The sequence below is a fragment of the Somniosus microcephalus genome, chromosome 6 (genome assembly GCF_052327205.1).
Source record: "Somniosus microcephalus isolate GS21.2 chromosome 6, FLI_Smic_1.0, whole genome shotgun sequence".
NCBI classification, from domain to species: domain Eukaryota; kingdom Metazoa; phylum Chordata; class Chondrichthyes; order Squaliformes; family Somniosidae; genus Somniosus; species Somniosus microcephalus.
The window spans coordinates 27,920,970-27,947,414 of record NC_140992.1 but is presented as its reverse complement, the minus strand read 5'-3'; the positions used below and the strand labels follow the sequence as shown (position 1 = coordinate 27,947,414).

Sequence of the window (26,445 nt, the reverse complement as noted above, 5' to 3'; positions counted from 1 at the left end):
GTTGTCCTCCTTTCCCCCACCTGCCATAAACTTCAAGTTGTACATAATTCTGCTACACATACCACTTGCCCGTCACCCTATCCTCACTGACTTACCTTGGCTCCCTGTGCCCCAGCAGCTTAAAATTAAAATCCTTGCAAACCTTTACATTTCTCAATGGCCTTCTCTCACCCTTTCTCCCCCGTCCTTTGCTTCACCATTGGTGGCAAGGCCTGTTGCGTCCGTGTATAATAAGACACAGACTGCGGAGAACGGTACAACAGGTGTTTACTCAACGTGGCTCACACTGCAACGGATCTGTACAGATTACTACTCAGTGCTATATACAGGTGTGGTCACTGCCGGTACTGCAGTATACATGAGCTGTAAAACATAGTTCCCCCCCTTAAAGGTATATACATTACAAGGCCTTCAGTCACCTGGGTCCTAACCTCTGATATTCCCTGCTTAAAGCTCTCTGCCTGCCCATCTCTCTCCTCTTCTAAAAAACCTCCTCACAACCCCTCACTTTGACCAAGCTTTTAGTCAGCCCTCTTAATCTAGCCTGCTTTCGGTAAGCTTATCTAGCCTGCTTTCGGCGAGACATTTTTTAGTTAAATGTGCTCCCTATCTCTGTAACCTTCTCCAGCCCTACAACCCTCCGAGATCTCTGCGTTCCTCCAATTCTGGCCTTTGGCGCATCCCCGATTTCCCTCGCTCCACCACTGGCGGCCGTGCCTTCAGCTGCCTAGGCCCAAAGCTCTGGAATACCTTCCCTAAACCTCTCCAACTCTCTCTCCTTTAAGATGCTCCGAAAAACCTACCTCTTTGACCTTTTGGTCACCTGTCCCAATATCTCTTTATATGGCTCAGTGCCAAATTGTGTCTAATGACACTCCTGTGAAGCATCTTGGGACATTTTTACTACTTCAAAGGTGCTATATAAATGCAAGTTGTTATATATAGAAGTTGATGGCATTGTCACAAATAAAAAGACAACTCTTAGTCACTTATCATCCACTGCATTATCAATCCACCCACCTGTAGAATTAATTTAAAGGAAGGGGAAGGGATCTGCCCGAGATCATCGAGTTAGACACAGTTGATTAGGACACTACTTACCAAATCACAAGCCATGCAGTTAGCTCAAACATCATTAGCTACTCCACAGGACTTCCCGAGGTTAGTGCGCTATTGTTGTTCATAACCGATGGCCTTGCCTCAGTTTTTAACTGTTGTACTTGCTGTCACTTGGGGTGAACGTAATCGCAGCATTTAGCACAGGATGTGGCGTGCACAACAGGATGGACTGAGGTAGCTGCAAACACGCTGCAGTCTGACAGCATTTTATCAGCTGGGTATTGTACTACAATATAAGCCCAGCAATATTCTGATCCTATTTTACTGATCCAACTGAACAGATCATTTTAGCTTTTGTGACCTCAGAAGCAAGCCTTATGAAATGCAATGGTGGACTAGCATATTAACTCATCCAACAATGGGCCATATTTTCTTCTGCTCACTGAGTATAAAGTGACAGTAAGTCAGTTTAACATTGATTGGTGGATTTCTAGCCCTTTAAACATGGATTTAATGAACAATAGCTAAGAATGAGTAAAATCTGTGTTTTGCTTATAAAGGCCTTGTTCATAGAAACTTACGGAACAGAAGGAGGCCATTCGGCCCGTCGTGCCTGTGCTAGCTCTTTGAAAGAGCAGCCGTGCTTGGTCCCCACATCCCCGCTTTTTGTCCGTAACCCTCCAAGTTCCTCGTCCTCAAGCACCTCTCCAACTCCCTTTTAAAGTTATTTATGGAGTCAGCTTCCACCACCTTTTCAGGTAGAGCGTTCCCATTCCCGACAACTCTCTGTGAAAACATTTCTTCTCCTCTCTCCCCTGGATCTTTTGCCAATGATTTTGAATCTCTGGCCTTGGTTAAGGTCACCACTGATAACATCATGCAGCACTGCACAACTGCACACTCAAATCTAAAAGTGAGTGTTTTACTCCAGATCAGACCTGGAGTTAGTGATGCAGATTTTCATCAAGAGGTTTGAGTCAGTTCTAAATGGTTACGGTGGAATGCTGGTAGCACTTAATTCTCTGGTGTAAACTTAATTACTCCCAGCACCAGATGCAGACTCAGGGGAGTGTAGGACGTCCACTAGTGGCGAGAGGGGGAAGTTGCGAGTCAAATTTAAAGGGATGAGGACAATTAAAGGGGAGCTTCACAATATGGAGGTAAAAATTCAAAAAGCCTTTGGGGTGCCTCAAAGGGCATGTTGACCCAGTAGCAGACCTCGTCAAGGCTGAAGGGGCAGGGAATTAAGAAGTGGCCAGTGAAAGGGAACCATTGGTGCAGACACAAGTCCACAGACAAGTGATAGAGCAACCCAGCACTTGATCCCCTGCTTGATGGCTGCTGTGTTTGAGGTGGATCTGCATGAGATGCTCACAAGGAGGGTTTTCCCTTGTGTCACTCCATGGTACCATCGCCATTGGTTCAGCATCCATGTAAGAAGTTGCAGTCAAGTTTCAGGCCACACCTGACCCTGTATGTTGCAGCCCTATTCTGCATGGTGGCCACAGGTGTCCTCGCAACAGCTGGCTGGTTCAGCATCCATGTAAGAAGTTGCAGCCAAGTTTCAGGCCACAGCTGACCCTGTATGTTGCAGCCCTATTCTGCATGGTGGCCACAGGTGTCCTCACAACAGCTGGCACAGACTAGGACCCTCAACCATTCGAGATCAGTCTGGTGGGGGTGGATAAGGAATTAGACAGGTACTTGGGATGTGGTTGATGCTCAGGGTGGGAGGATATGAAGATGATGCAAAGTAACATATTATTTGGGGTGGCGGGGGTGAGACATGGGGATAGCTATTGAGGGGGCAAAGAGTCAGATGAGGATATAGGAGGTGAGGCAGTAGTTCAATCACAGCTGATGTCAGTAAGGTGGTCCTTGGATGCACGTGGTAACAATAATGGGAATGGATAGGGACGGCAATGTCAGCTATGGCATTTCCAAGAAACAACAGCAAAACAGAAATGCGGCAAAACAGGATAGAGCACAGGAAAAAGGGAAGAGAAGGGATCAAGGGTAGCATGGAGGGAACATAACAAGAGTAGTAAGGGACATGATGGAACACGGGGCATAAACAGATATTGGAAATGGTAAGAGGCAATGGCAACAATGTACAACCTAAAACCTGCCTCGATCGCTGGCGACATCTCTCCTTTGCCGTCCACCCAAAATCCAACCGTATGATACAAATGGGGAAGTGCAACACAGACACTGTGAGCAAAGGATCAGGCAAAAGCAATGGGTTGGGGACAAGGGAGAGAGAGCAGAGGTAAAAAGGAATGCCACACTGGGGCAGGAAGTGTGACATGGAAAATGAGACCAAAGGGCAAGGGAGCAAAACAACAGACTGAGGGGCAAGGGGAATAAGATTTGATCTTAGTAACCTTGTGGTGCGTAGGACTATGGCACATTATACACCACAACCTGACCACTTCCAGTCGTTTTTCCCCCACAACTCAACATCCACCCTGTGGTGCTGCCCAGATCCACCACACCACCCACATACCAAAATGAAAGAATACACAGCATCAAAAGTCAGAGACAAAAGGAGAAACGGCAAGAGCAAGAGAAACAGGTCACACATACAGAAAGCCAGAGAAAAGTGTACCTGTACACAAACAGAGAAAGACACAGTGAGGGGGGCGAGATAAAAGAAGCATTAACGGAAATATGGCACAGACAGTATGTATATTATTTGGGGCCAAGGAAAAGGGGGATACATGGAGATAGAAAAATCAAAATGGGAGCAAGGGATAAAAAAAAACCGTGACAAAAAAAAGTAAAAATGTAAAAACTTGCCCCAGAGGTGCCGTCTTTCGGATGAGACATTAAACTGAGGCCCCGTCTGCACTCTCAGGTTAATGTAAAAGATCCTATGACACTATTCGAAGAGGAGCAGGGGAGTTCTTCCCAATGTCCTGGCCAATATCTATCTCTCAACCAACGGCACTAAAACACATTGGGGGAAAAATGGAGTCACGCCCCCTTTGGGGCGTTAACTTTGCCGGGGTACTACTAAAAATTAGCGCCCCCGTGGCTGAAATTCATTGGTAGCGCCCCAAGAGGGAAGTGGGGTGCTACTGGAAGCGCCCCGCCTCCCGCTTGGGGCGCTGCAAGTGAATATCGCGGCGCTACGTGCCGCAGTATCATAGGCCTTCCTCTCCCATTCTTAAGGGGAAGGGGCCTTGTGCAGCGTGACCCAGGGCCCAGCTGGGCCACCAGGGATTGGAGTGCTGGCAAAAGAGCCCGGCACTCAAGAGAAGTGCCGGGCTCAAGGAGTGCAGCTGGAACTCCGTTGGGGGGGGGGGGGGGGCGCGGTCAGGAGGCCGGGGACGGCAACAGGGGCAGGTGCTGGCAGGTGGCCAGCAACAAAAATGTCCGCCTGACAACTCGCCTTTAATTAGTGGTGCGCTAACAGTTACCGCCGCCGCTAACCTCCCACGTTGGCGGTGCTGCGCCCGGGCGCTAGTTGCTTTGCGCCCCGTTACCGCCCTCTTAGGGCGCTAATGGGAGGCGCATAGTAACCGAATTTTTAGGCCATTATCTGGCCATTGTCTCATTGTTGTTTGTGGGACCTTGCTGTGACCAAATTAGCTGCCGCGTTTTTTTACATTACAACACTTACTACACTTCCAAAGTACTTCATTGGTTGTAAAGCCCTTTGGGACATCCTGAGGTTCTGAAGTGCGCTACATAAGTGCAAGTTCTTTCTTTCACTTTCATTGTCTGCAAACTTAATTTCTCAAATGGTTTCCTGCCGGATCTCGAGTTCCACCTTACGTACATAAGAACATAAGAAATAGGAGCAGGAGTAGGCCAATTGGCCCCTCGAGCCTGCTCCGCCATTCAATAAGATCATGGCTGATCTGATCCTAACCGCCAATCCACTATGACAGGACTATCTCCTGAATCTAACAGCATTAGACACACGAAAACAGGAGCAGGATCAGGCTACACGGCCCCTGGGCCCGCTCCGCTACCCACAGGGCCATGCCTATCCGAACCTAGACTCATGTCCAAATTCCTGCCCGCTCCCCGTAACCCTTAATTCCCTTTTCTACTAGGAAACTGTCTATTTCTGTTTTAAATTTATGTAATGATGTAGCTTCGACAGCTTTTTGGGGCAGCATATTCCATGGACCTACCACCCTCTGAGTGAAGTAGTTCCTCCTCATCTCAGTTTTGAAAGAGCAGCCCCTTATTCTAAGACTATGCCCCCTAGTTCTAGTTTCACCCATCATCTGGAACATCCTCCCTGCATCCACCCGATCCAACCCCTTCATAATCTTATATGTTTCAATAAGATCGCCTCTCATTCTTCTGAACTCCAATGAGTAGAGTCCCAATCTACTCAACCTCTCCTCATATGTCCATCCCCTCATCCCCGGGATTAATCGAGTGAACCTTCTTTGTACTGACTCGAGAGCAAGTATGTCCTTTCTTAAGTATGGACACCAAAACTGTATGCAGTATTCCAGGTGCGGTCTCACCAATACCTTGTACAACTGAAGCAATACCTCCCTATTTTTATATTCTATCCCCCTAGCAATGAAAGCCAACATTCCATTGGCCTTCTTAATCACTTGCTGCACCTGCATACTAACCTTTTGAGTTTCGTGCACCAGGACCCCCAGATCCCTTTGTACTTCAGTACTTTCAAGTTTCTTGCCATTAAGATAATAACTTGCTCTACGATTTTTCCTGCCAAAGTGCATAACCTCACACTTTCCAGTATTGTATTCCATCTGCCAAATCTCTGCCCACTTACTTAGCCTGTCTATGTCCCCTTGCAGGTTTTTTATGTCCTCCTCACTCACTACTTTCCCTCCCATCTTAGTATCATCTGCAAACTTTGACGTGTTACACTCGGTCCCCTGCTCCAAATCGTTAATATAGATTGTAAAGAGTTGGGGACCCAGCACTGACCCCTGCGGAACACCACTGGTTACTGATTGCCAGTCTGAATATGAACCATTTATCCCAACTCTCTGCCTTCTGTTAGATAGCCAATCCTCTATCCGTGCCAGAATATTACCCCCAATCCCGTGATTTTTTATCTTAAGCAATAATCTTTTGTGTGGCACCTTGTCAAATGCCTTTTGGAAGTCTAAATACACTACGTCCACTGGTTCACCTTTATCCACCCTATATGTTACTTCCTCAAAGAACTCCAGCAAATTTGTCAAACATGACTTCCCCTTCATAAAACCATGCTGACTTTGTCTTATTAAATTATGATTATCCAAATGTCCTGTTACTGTCTCCTTAATAATGGACTCCAAAATTTTACCTACCACAGATGTTAGGCTAACCGGTCTATAGTTTCCAGCCTTCTGTCTACTGCCCTTTTTAAATAAGGGTGTTACATTAGCAGTTTTCCAGTCTGCCGGGACCTTTGCTGAGTCCAGGGAGTTTTGGAAGATTATTACCAATGCATCCACAATCCCTACCGCCACTTCCCTCAAAACCCTGGGATGTAAGCCATCAGGTCCAGGTGATTTATCCGCCTTGAGTCCCATTATTTTACCAAGTACTACTTCCTTAGTGATTTTAATCGTATTTAGCTCCTCCCCCCCTATAGCCCCCTGCTTGTCAAGTGTTGGGATATTCTTGGTGTCCTCTACTGTAAAGACTGATGTAAAATATTCATTCAGTGTTTTTGCCATCTCCATATTTCCCACCATTAATTTCCCGGTCTCATCCTCTAAGGGACCAACATTTACTTTAGCCACCCTTTTTCTTTTTATATAACTATAAAAACTCTTACTATCTGTCTTTATATTTTTTGCTAATTTACTTTCATAATGTATCTTCCCTTTCTTAATCAATCTTTTTGTTATTTTTTGCTGTCTTTTAAAGTTTTCCCAATCCTCTATCCTCCCACTAGATTTGGCTACCTTATATGCCCTTGTTTTTAGTCGAATACTATCCTTAATTTCTTTACTTAGCCACGGATGGCTGTCTTTTCTTTTACACCCTTTTTTTCCCTCAGTGGAATATACTTTTTTTGGAATTTGTAAAATAACTTCTTAAATGTACACCACTGATCATGTATCGTCTTATCCTTTAACCTATTTTCCCAATCCACTTTACTCAATTCCGCTCTCATACCTTCATAGTCTCCTTTATTCAAGCTTAGCACGCTTGTTTGAGATACAGCCTCCTCACCCTCTAACTGAATATGGAATTCAACCATGTTATGGTCACTCATTCCAAGGGGATCCTTTACTGGGACATTTTTAATTAATCCTGTCTCGTTACACAGGACCAGATCTAAGGTTGCTTGCCCTCTGGTCGGTTCAGTTACATACTGCTCAAGACTGTAACTGTAACTTGCCCAAAATTCTGCCACCTTTATCCGATCATGAGTCCTGCTTGGCTTTTGTTCCTCTCTTCACCAACCTCCACCGTCTCCTCACACCCGAACCCATTGAATTCAGAATCCAGGTCCTTATTCACAGATCCCTCCATGGTCTTGTCCCACCCGACCACTGCAGCCTCCTCCCACTTTACGGCTGCCCTCCATTCTTCAGACTCTGGTCTCTTGTGCGCTGCCCTCCCTCCGCCTTTGGTGGCGAAGCCTTCAGCTGTTTTGGCCCAACACGCTAGAACTCTCTCTCTACCTTTCTCCCCAACTTGAAAAGCAAACTCTAAACCTCTCTGTTTGACCATGCTTTCTGTCATCGCTCCTAACTCGTCTCCTAATGTGGCTCAGTGTCTGTTTTTCCTTTGTTAAGGACCTTGGGACATTTACTACATTAAAGGCACTCCATAAATGCAAATCCAATGTGACTTAAAAAAGATTTTGTGATCCTGAGGATTTCTCTAATTCTACTAATGTTACTATTCAGTATTGGGAATTTGAGGAGTCAGTCTGGAATGAGCTCCAAGATAACCAATGTAACAAATTTGGAAAGTTGAGGATGCACTGAATACTTAAAGGATCATCAAAAAATACACAGAGGAGGCATTCAGATTTCAAATAAAGCTTAACCCATCTTAGAACACCAAACAATTATTGGAATCCTTCAAGATCTCAAACACAGCACCAACAATAAACGAAATCCCATGCACTTGGCAGCTTACTATGGAAAGGCATTCACTCAGTGTCCTTTACAAACTGCTGATCTGCTCATCGAAAGGTTTACTGGACTTTTACCAAATTTGTTTGAAGAAACTTCAAATTCCAAGCAGCTTTCATGACATAAGAAGCTTTCTGACAACAGCGCTAATCAAAACACACATAAGCCTGATGTCTCGCTCCTTATGCCGGATATTCTGTAAATTATCCACACACGCCTCACGGATCATGCAACCTGAAGTGCAGCTGCCTCTGCCCATCACAGAAGAACACTTAATTAATTCTGTGGGAGTGAATGGTTATTTTACTGCTCAGAGCATAGGTAATTCCTTCTTGTGACAAATTAAAACAACCATTAACAGTGTTCTAGAATTAATTTAAAGGTTGACTAAAATCCTATGGATCATTTTCCACCATTGAATCGTAATAGACTTGGATAAACCCAAACATAATGCGTAAAGTTTGTTTAGTAAATGTTATTGACTTTAGAATAGTGTGTATTTACGTTGGATAAGATGGAGCTGTCCGACACCTCCCAAACCCGCGACCGCTACCACCTAGAAGAACAAGGGCAGCTGCCGCACGGGAACACCACCACTTCCAAGTCACACACCATCCTGACTTGGAAATATATCACCATTCCTTCATCGTCGCTGGGTCAAAATCCTGGAACTCCCTCCCTAACAGCACTGTGGGAGTACCTTCACCACACGGACTGCAGCGGTTCAAGAAGGCGGCTCACCACCACCTTCTCAAGGGCAATTAGGGATGGGCAATAAATGCTGGCCTTGCCAGCAATGCCCACATCCCACGAATGATTAAAAACTATTGCTGTGGTGCTAAGGCAATCTAGTGAGGAGAAACTGTTTCACTGGCTGGTGGAGCAATAACCAGAGGACACAGATTTAAAATAATTGGTAAAAGAACCAGAGAGGAGATGAGGAGATTTTTTTTTATGCAGGGAGTTGTTGTGATCTGGAATGCACTGCCTGAATGGGTGGTGGAAGCAGATTCAATAATAACTTTCAAAAGAGAATTAAATAAATATTTGAATAAGGAACAACATTGCAGGAGCGTGAGGAAAGAGCAGGGGAGTGGGACAAATTGGATAGTTCTTTCAAAGGTTCAGCACAGGGACGATGGGCTGAATGGCCTCTTTCGGCGCTGTATGATTATATGATTCAATGAGGGGCAAAAGCTACTCTGTAACCGTGGCAAACAATGAGTTATGTGAGTGATTGCGTGTGTGTGAGAGAGAAAAAACAGAAAAAGAGACAGTGTAGTGAAGCAGAATGGGAGGACAGTACAATGAAGAGAGACAGAATGGAGTTCGTGTGCGAGAGAGAGAAAAGAGAGTGTGTATGAGAGGGAAGAGAGTGTAGAGAAAGAGACAAAGAGCATGGATTCAGTGTGGACAGTGAGTGGAGAGAGAAAGATATGAGCCACGGACTATTAAAGTTAAGTCAGGTGGATTTTAATGGCCTTTTCTCAAGTTTTTCTCTTTCTCTGGTCTGCTTCATTGGGTCTTATTGTCATGAGTGATGATAAAATAGTGCCATACTTTAGTCTGACAACCGCTACAGGTTTGTGCCTATTATATTTGCATAACTATTTCTTAATAGTGGTATCTCTCATGTACAGAATTTTTTTTAATGATAAAGGTTCATTTGTTAAGAGACTCTACATCGAGAATTAGTCCTTAGTATCCACTTGGAAATCACGTGATGTTCACATGGACATCCAGAACATAGGTATAACGGTCTAGAAATTCGGTAGCGTCCATTTTTGGGCGTCCTGCCCGCAGAGCGCCAATGTGGAGGTCGGAGGAGCGTTGGATTTCTGTCCTCGGACCTCGTTATCATGTAGGCGGCATGGGGTAGGAGCCCGCCCAGGTTGAAGCTCCAATTTCCAGTTAAGTGATTGGGTTGCATAGCGTGCGTCTGGAGGAGGAAGTGGGCCTCGAAGTCCGTGATCGGAGGGCTGTCGGGGATCGGGTAAGAAGATCGGCGGGGGGGGCCTGCAGTATTGTTGGGGGCGTCGGCAATGATGTCGGGAAGGGCTATGAGGTCGAGGTCGGGGGGAGAGGGACCTGGAGGTCGGAGTCGGCAATGAGGTCGGAGATCTCGGGACCTGGAGCGGTGGTAATAATGGTAAGTACTTACCTTTTCTTAATTCCATGCTGTTTAGCGTTGGTTTTCCCGAAGGCAATCAGCGCTGGCTGCTTCAGACGCAAACCAAATTTGCAAGGAGGAGCAGAAGCAGGTGTTAGGCCCCTGATTTGAATTTGTTATTGGCCTAACGCCCGCTTCAGACGTGGCTAAACGACGCCTCTTGTCTGGCCCTTACCAAAATAGCATCTGGCGCGACCCGCACCAGAATTGTGTGCGCATGCCATTTTGGACTCAAAATGGCACCTGTAGCATTGTAAAATCAGGCGCAATGCAGCCGAATTTTTAGGCCAACATCCAACATTACGCTTCACTGAAATTCCAGTGCCAACCCTGTTTATATGTGCAGTCATTCAGACACTGGGGGAGAAATTGGTCCTTGTTGTGTCCATTTTCCGGCAGTGCCCAAGGGCACCTGAAAGATGTCTGACCCCATATTGGGTTGGGCGGTTTTTCCAGGTGTCTGCCTAAAACAGGTGTAAGGCTCCTTATATAAGTAAATGAGGGGGGGGGGGGTGTTGGGGGTCTAGTCAAATACCTGCTTGCGGAACCCTCTGCTAAATTGGGCAGTGCTGAGCGCAGCAGGCACCGGACCTGGTCCGCTGTGGAATCTACTGTGGATCCGCTGTGGTTGCCAAAAAATAAGTGAGTAAATTTAAATAGAAGTTGATGTGGAGCTGGAGTGCGCCTTCTGACTCCACAGGACTCCCAAGGGCCATTACTGACGAGCAATCAGCTCCCCCTCCCGTTGTCTCCACCCCCGCCACCCCCCACCCCCCGACCCCCGGCAAGGCAAGCGGCTCGAAATTCATCCTCTTCAAACGCTAACCAGCAACATTTCACATCGACAGTTAGTGTTGCCCCAACCCAATCAGTCTGTCACTGTTTGCTTATCAAAATCAGTGGGTTTTGTAAAAAAAAAACAGTATGTGTTACTTCCTGTTAAAGTTGCCACAGATTACTCAGAACTCTTCGTGCCTGCGCACACAATGAGCAAATAAAAACTTTTTTTTTTTTCCATTCATTCACGGGATGTGGACGTCTCTAATTGGAGGAGAGGCTTGGCCATTTCAGAGGGCAGTTGAGAGTCAACCACATTGCTGTGGGTCTGGAGTCACATATAGGCCAGACCGGGTAAGGGCGGCAGATTTCCTTCCCTAAAGGACATTAGTGAACCAGATGGGTTTTTACCACAATCCGATAGTTTCATGGTCACCACTACTGACACTAGCTTTCAATTATTTGAATTTAAATTCCCCAGCTGCCGTGGTGGGATTTGAACTCATGTCTCCGGATCATTAGTCCAGGCCTCGGGATTACTAGTCCAGTAACATGACCACTATGTTACCACCGCCACACTTGTGCGCATGCCCAGACGTCTATGCACACGTACGAATAGTTAAAGTTGGCTAGAGTCCTGTGGGCCCTGTACTGGCTCAGTCAGCCCTTCACTTGGAGGCAGATCGGTAAGGGGAGTTAGGAACCTTGGATTTGTGAGCTCTGTGCAGTATTGGAAGGCCAGAGAGTTTATAACGTACGTGTGTGTGTGTATGTGTGCGCGTGTGTCTTTTTATTTTATTGTTTGTCTAGTGTATTGTGAAGCTTCTTATCCTATATATGTGATACAATGCAAAAGAACATCTAAATATATAGGCAAGTTGAACCATGACTTACAGTTCACCAAAAAAAAGATACTTGTGATCAAAGTTGTACCATATCCGGAACAGCCATGCACTTTCAGCCTTGGTGCTGTTTACCCCCTGCCCGCCATCAGTACTCTGGGGAGACAAAAATAAAGATGCTCGTTTAAGAATGGGTTATTTCAGCACCACTGGAAGACGAAAAGGATGTTATCTCACACAGGAGGAATGGAGAAGATGGATCATATGACCGAACAGTCGAGCAATGAATAAGCTTTCTCATTAGTATGTAAATTGTAACATCCATAGCTGCACTGTGTTTTCAGCTGTGGAACCAGAGGAACTGAACCCTGCAGGAAATCAGCAGACGTTACAAAGGGAGAAAAAAATAAACCATTATATGCCGAAGAGAGAGTATCCTATTATTTTCGACAAGAATATCAAGTGTTTGCGACACAAAGAGATTTGAAAGTCCACGGCCCCGATTTTAAAGGGTTGCGGGGGTGGGGGGTGCAGTGCACGCGAATCCCGAATCCGGGGACGTGGAATAAATTTCAAACAAGTTTTCCCGGAGTCCCGCCCGAACCTGGCCAGATCCATTACATGGCCGGCGGGCGAGAGCAGGAATCGAGGTTGGAGCTGGCCGTCGCCAGGGACCTAAGGGAACGGGTCCATGGGGTAACCATGGAGAGGGGCAGGTTTCCAAACAGATGCCGGTGTGGGCAGGGAGAGGGCGAGCCGGGGCAAGCGAGGCCCGAGGATTTCTTCCTGTTCCTCCAAACAATCACCATTTTTTTTTTAAACTTATCTTGCCCTCTTCCAGTCACTCTGCTGCCAACCACCAGGTTTTTTTCTGCGGGCCTCCCCCACCCCAAGACTGCGTGAAAATCACGGTGAGGCATGACTTTTACTGTTAAATTAGGCCCTCGCTTGCTTGCAGCGGGAACCTCGGCCAACTTCAAAGTCCGTGAAGATAAGATGTCGCCGGGCGGGAACAATGTGGCTTCAGGCAGGTAAGTGGACTCGGCCTGATCTTAAAACCTCCCGCACAACATTCTGCTGCTGGGCCACAGTTCCATTAGTGCTGGTTTCCTCTGGTATGTTGTCCATTCTTTGTTGGCTATTCTTTATGTGAGAGTCTCGACAGTGAGTGTTGTGAGGCATCACAGACAGGCATGATCCTGACCTCACCCAATGCCTGCACACTACCAGTTGCCAGTAGGCTAACAAGATAATGACCAGGAGCAGGAACTCTGGCTGATTTGTCCTTCTCTAGTCCAGCAGCATGGAGGCACATTATAGCACCCTTACTGCTGCTCCAATCAGCTAATTCAGTCGAGACTGGGAATCAAACTTAGAACCTTCTGATCTGTATATTTCCATTACACACAAAGCTAGTGGAGGAGCTAGGTTCACATGATAACCAGAGTACACACTTCAGCTGAACATGGGGGTCCCAATTTCAAATATGACAGTCTTGCTGGCCATTTGCACTTGGGATTCCCCAGAGATATACAGGTTTCATGAGACTTGGCTGGATTTTCTGAGAAAGGGGATAATTACATTGGCTGGGGAGGGATTCCTTCTGCATCACTAAAGCATGACTTCTACTAGTTTGTCTCGACCCAGACACAATTGATCGACTCATCTGTTTAGTCCGGAGGCTGTGATTTCATTCAAACGGAAGCAGAATTAATTCCCTTGACTGACATCAGGAAGCAGTACCTTCATGGATCATGTCCACTGCATCAGTGATAACCATAATCCACTATTGCACCATCTATGTATTACACTTCCAGTCAGTGTATGAATTGAGCAGAAGTGGATTTTGTCTTTCTAAAGACGGCAATTTCTGTGCGTCTGGGAAAAGGTCAATTTGGAAATCAATGAAAGCTAGTTGAGCAACAAAGAATGGTGTAAACCACCTTATATTGTAAGTGCTTCCTCCTACAGCAACTTCATTTATCTGAATGCCTAGGAAGGCAGGTAGTGTGAAAAAGGGAAAATTGGATAGATCTTTGAGAGTGTGAATGGGTTATTAGTTTCTGCCATTTCCAGATGGGCTGTATAGTTTTTTGGGGTCCCGTGCTTTCCCATGTTACTGTGTCTCTGTTACTATCTCTCCAGAAGAGAGGCAAGAATCTATCGGAGGGAGGGACACGCGCCTCCAGTTCACTCTACCTACTGCCGAAGAAGTGCTTAGGTTCCATGCAGTCGTGCCCTGCCCTTAGTGGTGAAATTGGGAGCTTGACATATAGGAAATTGCAATCACCCAAGTCTCTGTGGCACAATACACCGAGTGCCAGCATCCTATGCCAAAGCTCATTTCCTCCTCCCTCCCACAGCAAATTAGACTTTCTGGCACGATTAATTAATTATAAACTAAAAAAAAACTCCAGCTGCGTCTATCTGAATCTTTACTGTACTATATGATAACTATTTGGCAGAGTTGATTTTTATATATAGAATTAATTTGTTTGGGGAATGTCATGCCACAATAAACATGCTGGAAGCCGTGACTCCCAGCTACCTTATTTTACTAAACTGCCTTACAAAATGAAAGATTGTTATCTGCTAAAATCACATTTCTCATCTGACACTCTGAAAGCGCTTTGCTCATGGACTGACACGATTACAAATTTATGAATCATCGCCTTCCCTTTGGTGTTAAATTATTACACATTATCTGTTTTAAATGCTGAATGATTTCAGAAACTCTGCAGACATATTGCTGCAAGGGCAGATGCAGCAGGGTGAGGGCTTTAATTTAACATCACACATAAGTCTGATGAACAGCTCCCAAATGATACATTTCAAGGGACAAATTCTCAAGAGCGCTCAGCGGCCTTTTCTTTTAATGGATTTCAGAAGCGCAATAATCTCAATAGTACTGTGCGTGGTTCGGCTAGAATATTACTATATACGATAAGCTTTAGATTCTTCGGCCTAGATTTTCAGTATGCTGTGAGGCGGGCTTTTAGGTGTGCGGGGGGCTAAAATCCCGAATTCGGGGGTCCCGACACCATCCCGCCCAAAACCCGCCTCCATGTAAGTTTCAAAGGAGGCGGGTACCCGCCCCGCACTGGGACCCGCCGACCCGAGGTGGGAAGGGATTAGTGCCAATTAACTGCCTGTTAACAGGTAGTTAACAGGCAGTTTTTAGCCTAATCCCTATTTTGAGGGGTGTCGTGTGGGATTCCCGACGGCGCCAAACCACGCCAGGTTAGAGCAGGCGGGCCGTCGGGTTGAAGGACTTGGAGGGGTCGAGATGTCAGTGTTCAGGTGAGTGATGGGTGCATGAGTACAAAGGTAAGTGTGTTTGGTGTGTCTAAAGTGTGTAAAGAAGTTTAAGTTACTTATACTTACCTTTACAGCCTTTCTTCCTCTAGGCTTCGGGAGTCCATTATTCAGCCGGCACTGAAAGCAGAACGGCCGCGAGCTGTCAAAAGTGACAGCCTTCAGCGCCGGCGAGAGTTCTAACTGAGTCTGCGTAGAAGGACTCAGGTTAGAAGTCAGACTGTCAGTGTTTGACAGCTTCAAACAGCTGTGAAACACTAATATTTCATCTGTCAGCACGTCCTGACAGATGAAATTTCAGTCCGTGACGTCACCTGTTGTCGGGTGGCCCTTAATTGGCCTGCTGAGCCCGCTGGGTGGGCTCAACAAGGTCAATCAAGGGAAAATCGCGAGGATTGGCCGGACGTTGATGGAGGCGGGACTAAAACCCGAACATTGTAGTCCCGCCTCCTTCATGAAAATCCAGTCCTTAGGCTTGGACTCCCCCCACCCGCCACCGCACAATGGGCGGGAGAGGGTCCAGGCTGGGGGTGGGATTAAAAACTTTTAAAATGGGGAACGCATCCTCAACCCGTCGCCTACGTGCTTGTTGCCGTTTTATGGTGGCAGGTTTCGTGCTGTGCGAGAGTCCCGCCTCCGAGAGGTGGAAGACTTCATCAACATATTTTTCGTATTTTACATATATATATCTTCATTCACTAGCCAATATTTATCCCTCAATCAACATCACTAAAAAAACAGATTATCTGGTCATTATTACATTGCTGTTTGTGGGAGCTTGCTATGCGCAGATTGGCTGCCGCGTTTCCCACATTACAACAGACACTCCACTTCAAAAAGCACTTCATTGGCTGTAAAGCGCTTTGAGACGTCCGGTGGTCGTGAAAGGCGCTATATAAATGCAAGTCTTTCTTTCTTTTATTTAAATCAGGTTCCCAACAGTGCAATTGGGAGCCTGATTTTAAATTGAACAGTTGCCTCACAGGTTGCCCAGACTTCGGAAAACCCGGCAGTGATAGGGAGACGGGAGCTGCTGGTTTAAGAACTTTTTACAGTATTCCTTATGGGCCAGGAAGTGCCGGAGTGCTCCCCCGGCCCCTCAAGTAAGCCTTCGGCCTCCCCTTGGCTGATCGCGGCCTCTCTCTCCCGCCTCCCGCAATCGTTGACTTCCCCCAACCCCCGATTGCTCGCTCCATTCCACGCCCCTCCCTCCTCCTCCTGATTGCCAGAATCCGCCCCCAAGGGTCCCCAGCTGTGGCCTCCTGCCACTGGTTTTCAAGCCCAGCTGGCTGTCAGATGGGAAGTGGAAGAAAAAAATGATAATGAAGTCCTGCCGTTGAATTTGGCAGGACCTCCGTGTCCCCGGCCTTGCCGGGATTTCCTCCGCACCCTCCCAGTAAATATCGGGGCCTTAGAATCTGACATGCGACATCACCTTTAATATTAAACAGCTGTGGACAGCATCATAATGCAATGACGATAAAGATATTCCTGGGTCTGTGCCCAGATATATTGGATTGCCTGAGCGTAACAAATATTGGAAAATCACGCAGGTTGCAGTGCACACCTGTAAAAGGAACTCACCCAATTTTCCTCCATTTAAAGCAGTAGAGAAAAACTGGACAGGTTTCTATACACGTCTGTACTCTGACCCGCCCAACTTTCTGACATAGGCTGCGATCCAGCTCACCCTAGGCACAGACCCAGGAAAAGCTCCTCTAACAAGGTAATCCAAAAATGTTTGGTATGGTATAATATACAGAGAATATCATATCATTTTGAATGGGTTGGTGTCTCTATTAAAACGGTAGACAAAGCAATTTCACACAAATGCAGAGGCTAATATTCAAAGACCCTAATTCCAAATTGTGGGGTTGCATTATTGACATATAGGTCTGTTGTTATGAAAGCAAGTTGATCACATTGGGTCTCTCAGTGGCCTATAGTTGGTTCATCATCTTTATATGTATATTATAATAATACATCTTGGAAACATAATTTTATTGCCAGTTTTTTCAAATGCTTGCATGACATGAACACAGGAAAGCACAGAATACAAAAAAAATGTATTTTGGATGTATGAAGCCTGCTCTTTCCACAGGTTATGTACAGTTTTCTCAATTGTTCCATTTACTTAATCTGCGGAGGGAAAGTTCTACATAATTTCTCCCAAACACCTCCAATATTTATAATTGCCCCATTACCTACAAATATAATAAGCTAGCAGAATATACATTTTATTCCAAGCCTGACCAGCTGATTTGCAATGATAATTCTATGGTCTCAGAAGCACAGAACCATCGTATTCCCTGGAGTATTTGATTCCCTCTCTCTCTGATATATATATATTAAACTCTACGAACTTTAATCGCACTCTTAAATCAAACATTTGTCTACTTTTTTGGAAAGGATGAATCAACACGGTACTAATCACTTTTGCAGGAGGCTATTCTGCATACTGTTCAGTGGGGCAAAAACACATTGCTTCTTGCTTGAGGCTCGTTAATTTTTTACTGGTTTTCATCTGGTTCTATACTAACACTCCAATTTAAATAACCTCTGTGACTGGCATAGTTTAACAACCTACATATAGAATTACAGGCACTAAAGAAAAATTGGAAATTTCTTTAGAGATTTTTCGCCTTGCACTGAATGTAAGAGGTATGATCAGTAAGTTCGCAGATGACACGAAAATTGGTGGCGTGGTAAATAGCGAGGAAGGAAGTCATAGGCTACAGGATGATATAGACGGGTTGGTCAGATGGGCAGAACAGTGGCAAATGGAATTTAACCCTGAAAAGTGTGAGGTGATGCATTTTGGGAGGACTAACAAGGCAAGGGAATACACAATGAATGGTAGGACCCTAGGAAGGACAGAAGATCAGAGGGACCTTGGTGTGCTTGTACATAGATCCCTGAAGGCAGCAGGACAGGTAGATAAGGTGGTTAAAAAGGCATATGGGATACTTGCCTTCATTAGCCGAGGCATAGAATATAAGAGCAGGGAGGTTATGATGGAGCTGTACAAAACGCTAGTTAGGCCACAGCTGGAATACTGTGTGCAGTTCTGGTCGCCACACTATAGGAAGGATGTGATTGCTTTGGAGAGGGTGCAGAGGAGATTCACCAGGATGTTACCTGGGCTGGAGCGCTTCAGCTATGAAGAGAGACTGGACAGGTTGGGGTTGTTTTCCTTAGAGTAGAGAAGGCTGAGAGGGGACCTGATTGAGGTGTACAAAATTATGAGGGGCACAGATAGGGTAGATAGAAAGGAACTTTTCCCCTTAGTAGAGGGGTCAATAACAAGGGGGCATAGTTTCAAGGTAAGAGGCAGGAAGTTTAGAGGGGATTTGAGGAAAAATCTTTTCACCCAGAGGGTGGTTGGAATCTGGAACTCTCTGCCTGAAAGGGTGGTAGAGGCAGGAACCCTCACAACATTCAAGAAGCATTTAGGTGAGCACTTGAAACGCCATAGCATACAAGGCTACGGACCAAGTGCTGGAAAATGGGATCAGAATAGACAGGGTTTGATGGCCGGCGCGGACACGATGGGCCGAAGGGCCTCTTTCTGTGCTGTATAACTCTATGTCCTTACTGTTGTATTTAGTAAGGTGTTTTTCTCTGGCATTATCACTGGTATTGGCCTTGGCAGTACCCATGGGTCAAAATCCTGGAACTCCCTCCCTAACAGCACTGTGGGAGTACCTTCACCACATGGACTGTAGCTGTTCAAGAAGGCGGCTCACCACCACCTTCTCGAGGGCAATTAGGGATGGGCAATAAATGCTGGGCCTTGCCAATGACGCCCACATCCCATGAACGAATAAAAAGACGCCTGACCGCTGCAAGAGACAGAATCGGATCGAAGCGGACTGGTAAAATTACCCACCAGTCCCGATGGTCCATTGTCTGTTTAATTTCAGGGCCAGTGACATTAACCAGAAGCTGCTTTTACCTTTCAAGTTTTACTTTAAACAGCCATCTCCTTTCCCACATGGCTGCGGTCCTCTGGGCTCGGATCTTGCCATTCTTAAAAATGCATTCTCAGGAGAGAGGAAGCAGGATGGAGAATATTGCAACAAAGAAATGTACCTTGCTGTAACTCGGCCTTTATTTACTGCTTGGGCAGAATTTTTAACCATCTCATTTCCAGTGGCAGTTGTTATTCCTTCTGTTTAGAAGAGCATAACCGAACAAGGATGATTTCTGCATTTTAACCTGCTGGTTACGAGGAGTAATGTAAATATGTTACGTGGCTGTGAGGCAGATTTACCATTCACACTAACCTGTTAGTAACTACCAGGAGTTATTTCTGGTCTAAAATCTGACAGCTGCTTCACGATGGACAGAGAAGCGAGTAGGGGAGGTGAGGTGGCTGGAAGTGCCAAAATCTTACCTATACTGTAAATTTGACTTTCTAGTCTCTTTGATAATAATCGTTTCCTACAATAGGATGAAATCATTATATAAGTACAATCAACCGAATAACGGTGAGAAGTGGGAATCATATAAAGGTTAACTGAGGATAACTAGAATGGGATAAGAAGGCAATAGAGAGATGGGCAGGAGATAGCAGTAACAGAGATCCATTTCTTAAAAAGCTAAATGTAAGTAGACAGGTTAGTTGGGTTGAAATATAGAGAATTAAGATGTGTTGAGTGAATTCTTCACATTGGTTTTCGGAAATTATGACCCGCGTCAAGTTCCAGATTTATTTATTTTGGCCCAGAAGTTTGCAAGAGTTCAGTCTCCACAGCACTCTCAAAACAAAGCGCTACCAGGTACCTGCTACATACTGTATAGTGTACATCCCAGAATAGCAAGATAATGAGTGAGGACATTGGTGAGACTCTGAGTAATATTTTTAGGAAGTCCAGGATCTGTACCTGAAGAACGGAATGTTTTGATATTCAAAAAAAAATGCAACATTAACCTGGCAAATATAGATCAATTAGCCTAGCATACGTAGCAGGAAAAATGATTTTGGAACTTTAGAAAGGAGGCTCGCAATATGCAGAGAATCATAGAAATTACAACACCAAAGGAGGCCTTCGACCCACTGCCTGAACCAGCTCAACTGAAGTGATCTACTCTAACCCTATTTCCTGTATCCTTTAATAATCTTCCTTTTCAATCATTTATTCAATTCCCTTTTAAAAGATATTACAGATTCTACCTCACAGATACTTATGGCGAAGCGCTTTCATCTTCTAATAACTGTGTATGTGGAAAAAATAAATCTTTTAATTTCCTGCTTCATTCTTCTAGAGAGTCTATGGTCCATTGTTGCCAAGATGCTAATCTGTAGAAAAAAATCTTTCTTTGCTTACTTTCTCAAAGCCTTTCGTAACTTTGAACATTTCTATTAGATTTGACCTTGCTTTATAATTCAACTAGCTGAAGTGCCCGGCGGTGCCGAGGCTTTTTCGAGGGCATGTTGTTGTTGGAAGAGAGAGAGAGAGCGACTGGAGGGTAGAGAGAGAGCGACTGGGGGGAAGAGAGAGAGCGCAGGTGGGGGGAAGAGAGGGCGTGGGGGGAAGAGAGGGCGTGGGGGGAAGAGAGGGCGTGGGGGAAAGAGAGGGCGGGGGGGAAAGAGAGGGCGGGGGGGAAAGAGAGGGCGGGGGGGAAAGAGAGGGCGGGGGGGAAAGAGAGGGCGGGGGGGAAGAGAGGGCGGGGGGGAAGAGAGGGCGGGGGGGAAGAGAGGGCGGGGGGGGAAGAGAGGGCGGGGGGAAAGAGAGGGCGGGGGGAAAGAGAGGGCGGGGGGAAAGAGAGGGCGGGGGGAAAGAGAGGGCGGGGGGAAAGAGAGGGCGGGGGGAAAGAGAGGGCGGGGGGAAAGAGGGCGGGGGGAAAGAGGGCGGGGGGAAAGAGAGGGCGGGGGGGAAGAGAGGGCGGGGGGGGAAGAGAGGGCGGGGGGGGAAGAGAGGGCGGGGGGGGGAAGAGAGGGCGGGGGGGGAAGAGAGGGCGGGGGGGGAAGAGAGGGCGGGGGGGAAGAGAGGGCGGGGGGGGAAGAGGGGGCGGGGGGGAAGAGGGGGCGGGGGGGGAAGAGGGGGCGGGTGGGATGAGGGGGCGGGGGGGATGAGAGGGCGGGGGGGGGAAGGGAGGGCGAGGGGGGGAAGGGGGGGCGAGTGGGGGTGGGGGGGAAAGGGAGGGCGGGGGGGAAAGGGAGGGCGGGGGGGAGGGCGGGGGGGGGGAAGGGAGGAGGGGAGGGAGGGCGGGCGGGGGGAAGGGAGGGCGGGGGGGAGGGAGGGGGCAGGGGGGGAGGGGAGGGAAGGGAAGGGGGGGCGGGAGGGGAAGGGAAGGGGGGGCGGGGGGGAAGGGAAGGGGGGAGCGGGAGGGCGGGGGCCCCCCCCGAGGGTCGCGGGGGGGGGGGAAGGGAGGGTGAGGGGGGGAAGGGAGGGCAGTGGGGGGGGAAGGGAAGGGGGGGGGAGAGGGAAGGGTGGGGGGAAGGGAAAGGGGGGGGAAGGGAAGGGGGGCCCCCCCGAGGGTCGCGGCCCCCCCCCCCCGAGGGTCGCGGCCCCCGCAGAGGGTCGCGGCCCCCCGAGGGTCGCGCCCCCCCCCCCCCCGGGGTGAAGACCGCCGATTGCGGCTGTGCGAGACGGCCGGGGGGCCGGTTGCCAGGGTGACGCTTGACGCTCAGCAAGCCCCGCCCCCCCGGCCGAGCCAGAGAGAGACGCCGCGTCTCAGCTCCTGCTGCGCGCGCACCCTAGCGGCGCTGGGCTGAGGCTCGGCCCTCCAGCCTTCGAGTGGGGCCAGGAGGTGCCTAGCTCGGGCGTGGGTGCGAAGGAGAAGCCGAGGCTTCGAGGCCTACCTGGAAAAACGGGGAAAGGTAGGAAAATTAATGAGATTAGATAAGTTAATTCGTTTCTAAATCATTTTTTTTTAAAACAATGTGTGTTTTAAAAGCAACGTTTTTTTTAAAGACGCAGAAAGCGGGAAAAAGAAAGGAAAAGTTTGGAATCAAGATGGCGGTGACTCACCTCGGTTCAGAACGATAAGGCCCGGCCACACACGCACCGATTGGCCCGGCGGCACACGCCAGCAACCCGGCGTACGATTGGTCGAGCTCGAGGTCACTCTGTCGCTAATGAGCGGATAATGAGATGCTAATGAGCGGAATGTTGAAGGTTTTTGGGATACCGCGGGCGCGATTTTAGCCCGGCCAAAACGTAAATACGCTTAAAACCGTCACGGAAGCGTAAGCTTTCTTTGGAGGTAACGCGCGCGTAGGTACGCCCTGTAACTTTCGAGCGCATACCCGACAGACGCACACGCGATGACAGACAGAAGTACCAATTTATATATATAGATGTCTCTTTGTTTAAAACCCAGGAATCCCATTTACCTATTTTTAGCCTGCAGTCCCATCTTGGAAGATCTGTGTATCTGGAATCCTAGATTTCTATGTCCATTCACTCTGTTAAGAACCACACTGTTAGAATATAATTCTTTTCATTTTCCCCCCACAAGATGGACTACTTCACACTTCTCTCACATCTAAAGATCACGGAGGTCATAAGGAAATGACAGCATAGATACCTCTGCTGGAAATCTTTGAGGAGCTGCCTAAATGAATGAATAGGGGTCATGAGTTAAAAAATTAATGTGAATTTCAGAAATCTTTTAACGAGGTTCCACGTTTGAACTTTTAAAGGAATTAATGGTAAGTTAGCTAGCTGGATTGAAAATTGGCTTAGAAATAAGAAAGAAAAGATGACGATAAATGGAAGAGCTTCGAGCTGTGGGGCTGGGAGGAAGTACTGACTCGTGATGTTCTGCAGGGCAACTGTTCTGGGTTCTTTCTGTTAATAAATTACTTGGAGGAGAGTAAATCTTGTGTAATATTATTAAATTCGCTGTTGGGAAAAAGACAAGGCAATAAATATAATGGAAATTGGTAACAATCAAAGGGGTATGGATCAGTTAAACAGATGGGCTAAGGAACAGCAGATGGATTTACAATAAGATAAATGTAAGATTGTGCACATTGCAAATGGAGATTGAAAACATAGCAATGATGCTGACGAGTCCCTAAACTAAGAGGAAAACAAAAGGACTTGGATGTGATTATTCATTACTCACTGAAAACGTCCAATCAATGTGAAGCCATTACCAAGGCTAATCAAGCATTAGTTTGCACCTTAAGGATATCTGATTGCAAGCAAAAAATGGCTGCACGCAAAAAAAATGTGCATTTCAGGAAGTAGCTGCAGATTGTCACTATTCACTCCAAAAAAATTACCACACTTCTGTTAAAAAGATATATATCTAGACAAACACACCATTGTTCTAAGCAGTGCACGAAACTCAAAAGGTTAGTATGCAGGTGCAGCAAGTGATTAAGAAGGCCAATGGAATGTTGGCTTTCATTGCGAGGGGGATAGAATATAAAAATAGGGAGGTATTGCTTACTGTAGTGTCCGTGTGTAGATAAAGACACTGAAGACAGGCGTTGGTTCATAGGTATTTACTAAGCAAGTCTGGGGGGGGTTCTAAAGGATATACACAATACACAGGCTTATATAGCCCAAGTGGCAATTACCGGCATTGCGCACACCTGGGGCTCTTAAAGGCACATACACCACAATTGCTTTTAAAGGCACATACACCACAATTCCTCCCCTTCTAGCTAACTAGTACATCATATTTTAAGTAATTATTAATTACATGTTATATGCAAAATAATATACATTGCTGTATTAATTAATTATAAGTTAGTCTCTCAGGAGGCTTCCTGACTTGGTCCGGATAACGCCTTGGGGGTGTAGTAGTTTCTGGTGGTGTAGTAGGTTCTTCTGGTAAGGCTGATTCGGCTTGAAGGCCAGTGTCGGGTTCATCGGGTTCCAGTATCACCGGATCGGAGGTAGATATGGGTATCTCTACTTCATCGTTAGATGTATAGCGTGGTGGTGTAGGTTGTCCCTTTTCGGATGACTTGATGATTTGGTCAGCATGGCGCCTTATTATGCTTTCTCCGATGTCCACGGTATACATCAGTGGTCCTAGTCGTGTGCAGATAGTTCCAGGCTGCCATTTCTCGGTACGGTAGTCCCGGGCCAAAACCGGTTGGCCTATCTGGAAGGCCCTAGTTGGCCTTTCATTCATGCCCTGAAACTGCCGGTTCTCCACGTCCCTTCGGATGTTGGGCTTGACCAAATCCAGCCGGCATCTTAGGTTTCTATTGTAGAACATCATGGCGGGAGTTTGGTTTGTAACCATATGTGTTGCATTCCTATATGCAAATAAGAAGTTATCCACCTTGTGCTGAAGTTTTATGTTTTCATTACCCATGGCCTTGATGGCCTTCTTGAAGGTCTGGACAAACCTTTCAGCCAATCCATTGGTGGCGGGATGGTATGGGGCGGACGTGTAGTGCTTTACCCCATTGTTCTTTAAGAACTTTCTGAATTCTTCGGACACAAATTGCGGTCCATTATCAGAACATATCTGTTCCGGCAGCCCATTCCTGGCAAATATGGTCCTTAATACTGTGATGGTTTTTTCCGTGGTGGTGGAGGACATCTTTATTACCTCTGGCCACTTGGAGTGTGCATCAACTGCGATTAAGAACATTGAGTCCATAAATGGACCAGCAAAGTCGATGTGCACCCTTTGCCAGGGAGATGAGGGCCACTCCCATGGATGTAGAGGGGCCTGTGGCGGAGCATTTTGGACCTTCTGGCATCCTAGGCAGCTCTTGGTCATGTCTTCGATGTCTCCATCGATACCTGGCCACCATACAAACGCCCTAGCTAGGTTCTTCATTTTCACTCCACCCAGATGCCCCTCGTGAAGCTCCTTTAGCACTTTATCCTGGAGTTTGGGTGGAATCACCACTCTGGATCCACACATCAGGGTTCCTCGGCACACTGACAGCTGTTCTCTTCTTTGCGAGAATGCTGGCAACAGTGGTTCGCCATGTGCTGGCCATCCCTTCATTGTTAAATCGTAGACCCGTGAGAGAGTAGGGTCATTTCTGGTCTCCCTTTCAATGGAAGAATTTGTCACCGGTAGACATTCCACTATGGTAGAGTGGAATATCTCTACTGGGTCTACTGTAGGTGCCTCTTCTATCGTTGGCAACGGCAGGCGCGATAAACCGTCAGCATTCCCATGCTGTTTTGACCCTTTGTATTCAATGTTGTATTGGTGTGCCCCTAGAAAAAGGGACCACCTCTGTAGTCTTTGTGCCTTCATAATGGGGACACCTTTCTTAGGGTTGAATATGGAGATGAGGGGTTGATGGTCAGTCAGCAAGGTAAATTTTTGTCCGTGTAGGTAATGGTTGAATTTCTTCACTCCCCATACCAGGCTGAGTGCTTCCCTGTCTATCTGGGAGTAGTTACGCTCAGCTGAGTTCAATGAGCGTGACGCAAAAGCTATCGGCCGTTCCGAGCCATCAGGGAATCTATGGGACAATACCGCTCCTATGCCGTAAGGGGATGCATCGCACGCCAGTCTGATTGGTAGTGATGGGTTGTAATGAGCCAAAACTTTCTCGGATGTGATTAAGTCTTTACATTTATGGAAGGCACGTTTACAGTCTTCGTTCCATTTCCAAATCACTCCTGTGTGTAGAAGATTAAGAGGGTGTAGAATAGTTGATAAGTTCGGTAAAAATTTATGATAGTAATTTATTAATCCCAGGAATGACCTCAATTGTGAAACATTTTCAGGTGCTGGGGCTTTTATAACTGCTTCAATTTTTTCAGGTGACTTATGCAACCCTTCCTTATTAATTATGTGGCCACAATATGATATCTGATTTTGGAAATATTCGCACTTGGGGCGATTTGCTCGTAGGCCCCGTTCTTTCAGCCTAGTGAGCACCTGCTCCAAATTGGCAAGGTGCTCGTTGTCGTTTTCTCCTGTTATAAGGATGTCGTCTAGGTAACACTGAGTCACCGGAATCCCTTGCAGGACTTGCTCCATAGCTCTTTGCCAGATAGCTGGAGCTGATGCTACTCCAAAAACCAGTCGATTGTACTGGTACAGGCCTTTGTGTGTGTTTATTGTGAGATACTTTTTAGAGGTCTCCTCAACCTCCATCTGCAGATATGCCTGTGCCAAGTCAATTTTTGTGAAACGTTTTCCTCCGGATAGTGAGGCGAAAATATCTTCTATCCTCGGAAGAGGATACTGTACCGTGTGAAGGACCGGGTTTACAGTCACCTTAAATTTCCACAGATGCGAATTTTTCTCT

General features: G+C 46.8%; 1 protein-coding gene and 1 long non-coding RNA gene across 3 annotated transcripts in view; one reads left to right on the top strand and one right to left on the bottom strand.

Annotated features, from left to right (window-relative positions):
- The window catches only part of LOC147115548 (sodium/hydrogen exchanger 9-like), a 567,900-nt gene that overhangs the window by 114,211 nt on the left and 427,244 nt on the right, over positions 1–26,445 (bottom strand). For both annotated transcript variants that reach the window (XM_085989869.1, XM_085989868.1), the window contains exon 14: positions 12,004–12,086. In XM_085989869.1, coding sequence (XP_085845995.1) covers positions 12,004–12,086 — 83 coding nt within the window. The remainder of the gene's footprint in view (positions 1–12,003; positions 12,087–26,445) is intronic.
- Positions 12,081–26,445, top strand: part of LOC147115549 (uncharacterized) — a 28,573-nt gene continuing 14,208 nt past the window's right edge. Inside the window, exon 1 of the long non-coding RNA XR_015078637.1 lies at positions 12,081–12,961. This is a non-coding gene — a long non-coding RNA (uncharacterized LOC147115549). The remainder of the gene's footprint in view (positions 12,962–26,445) is intronic.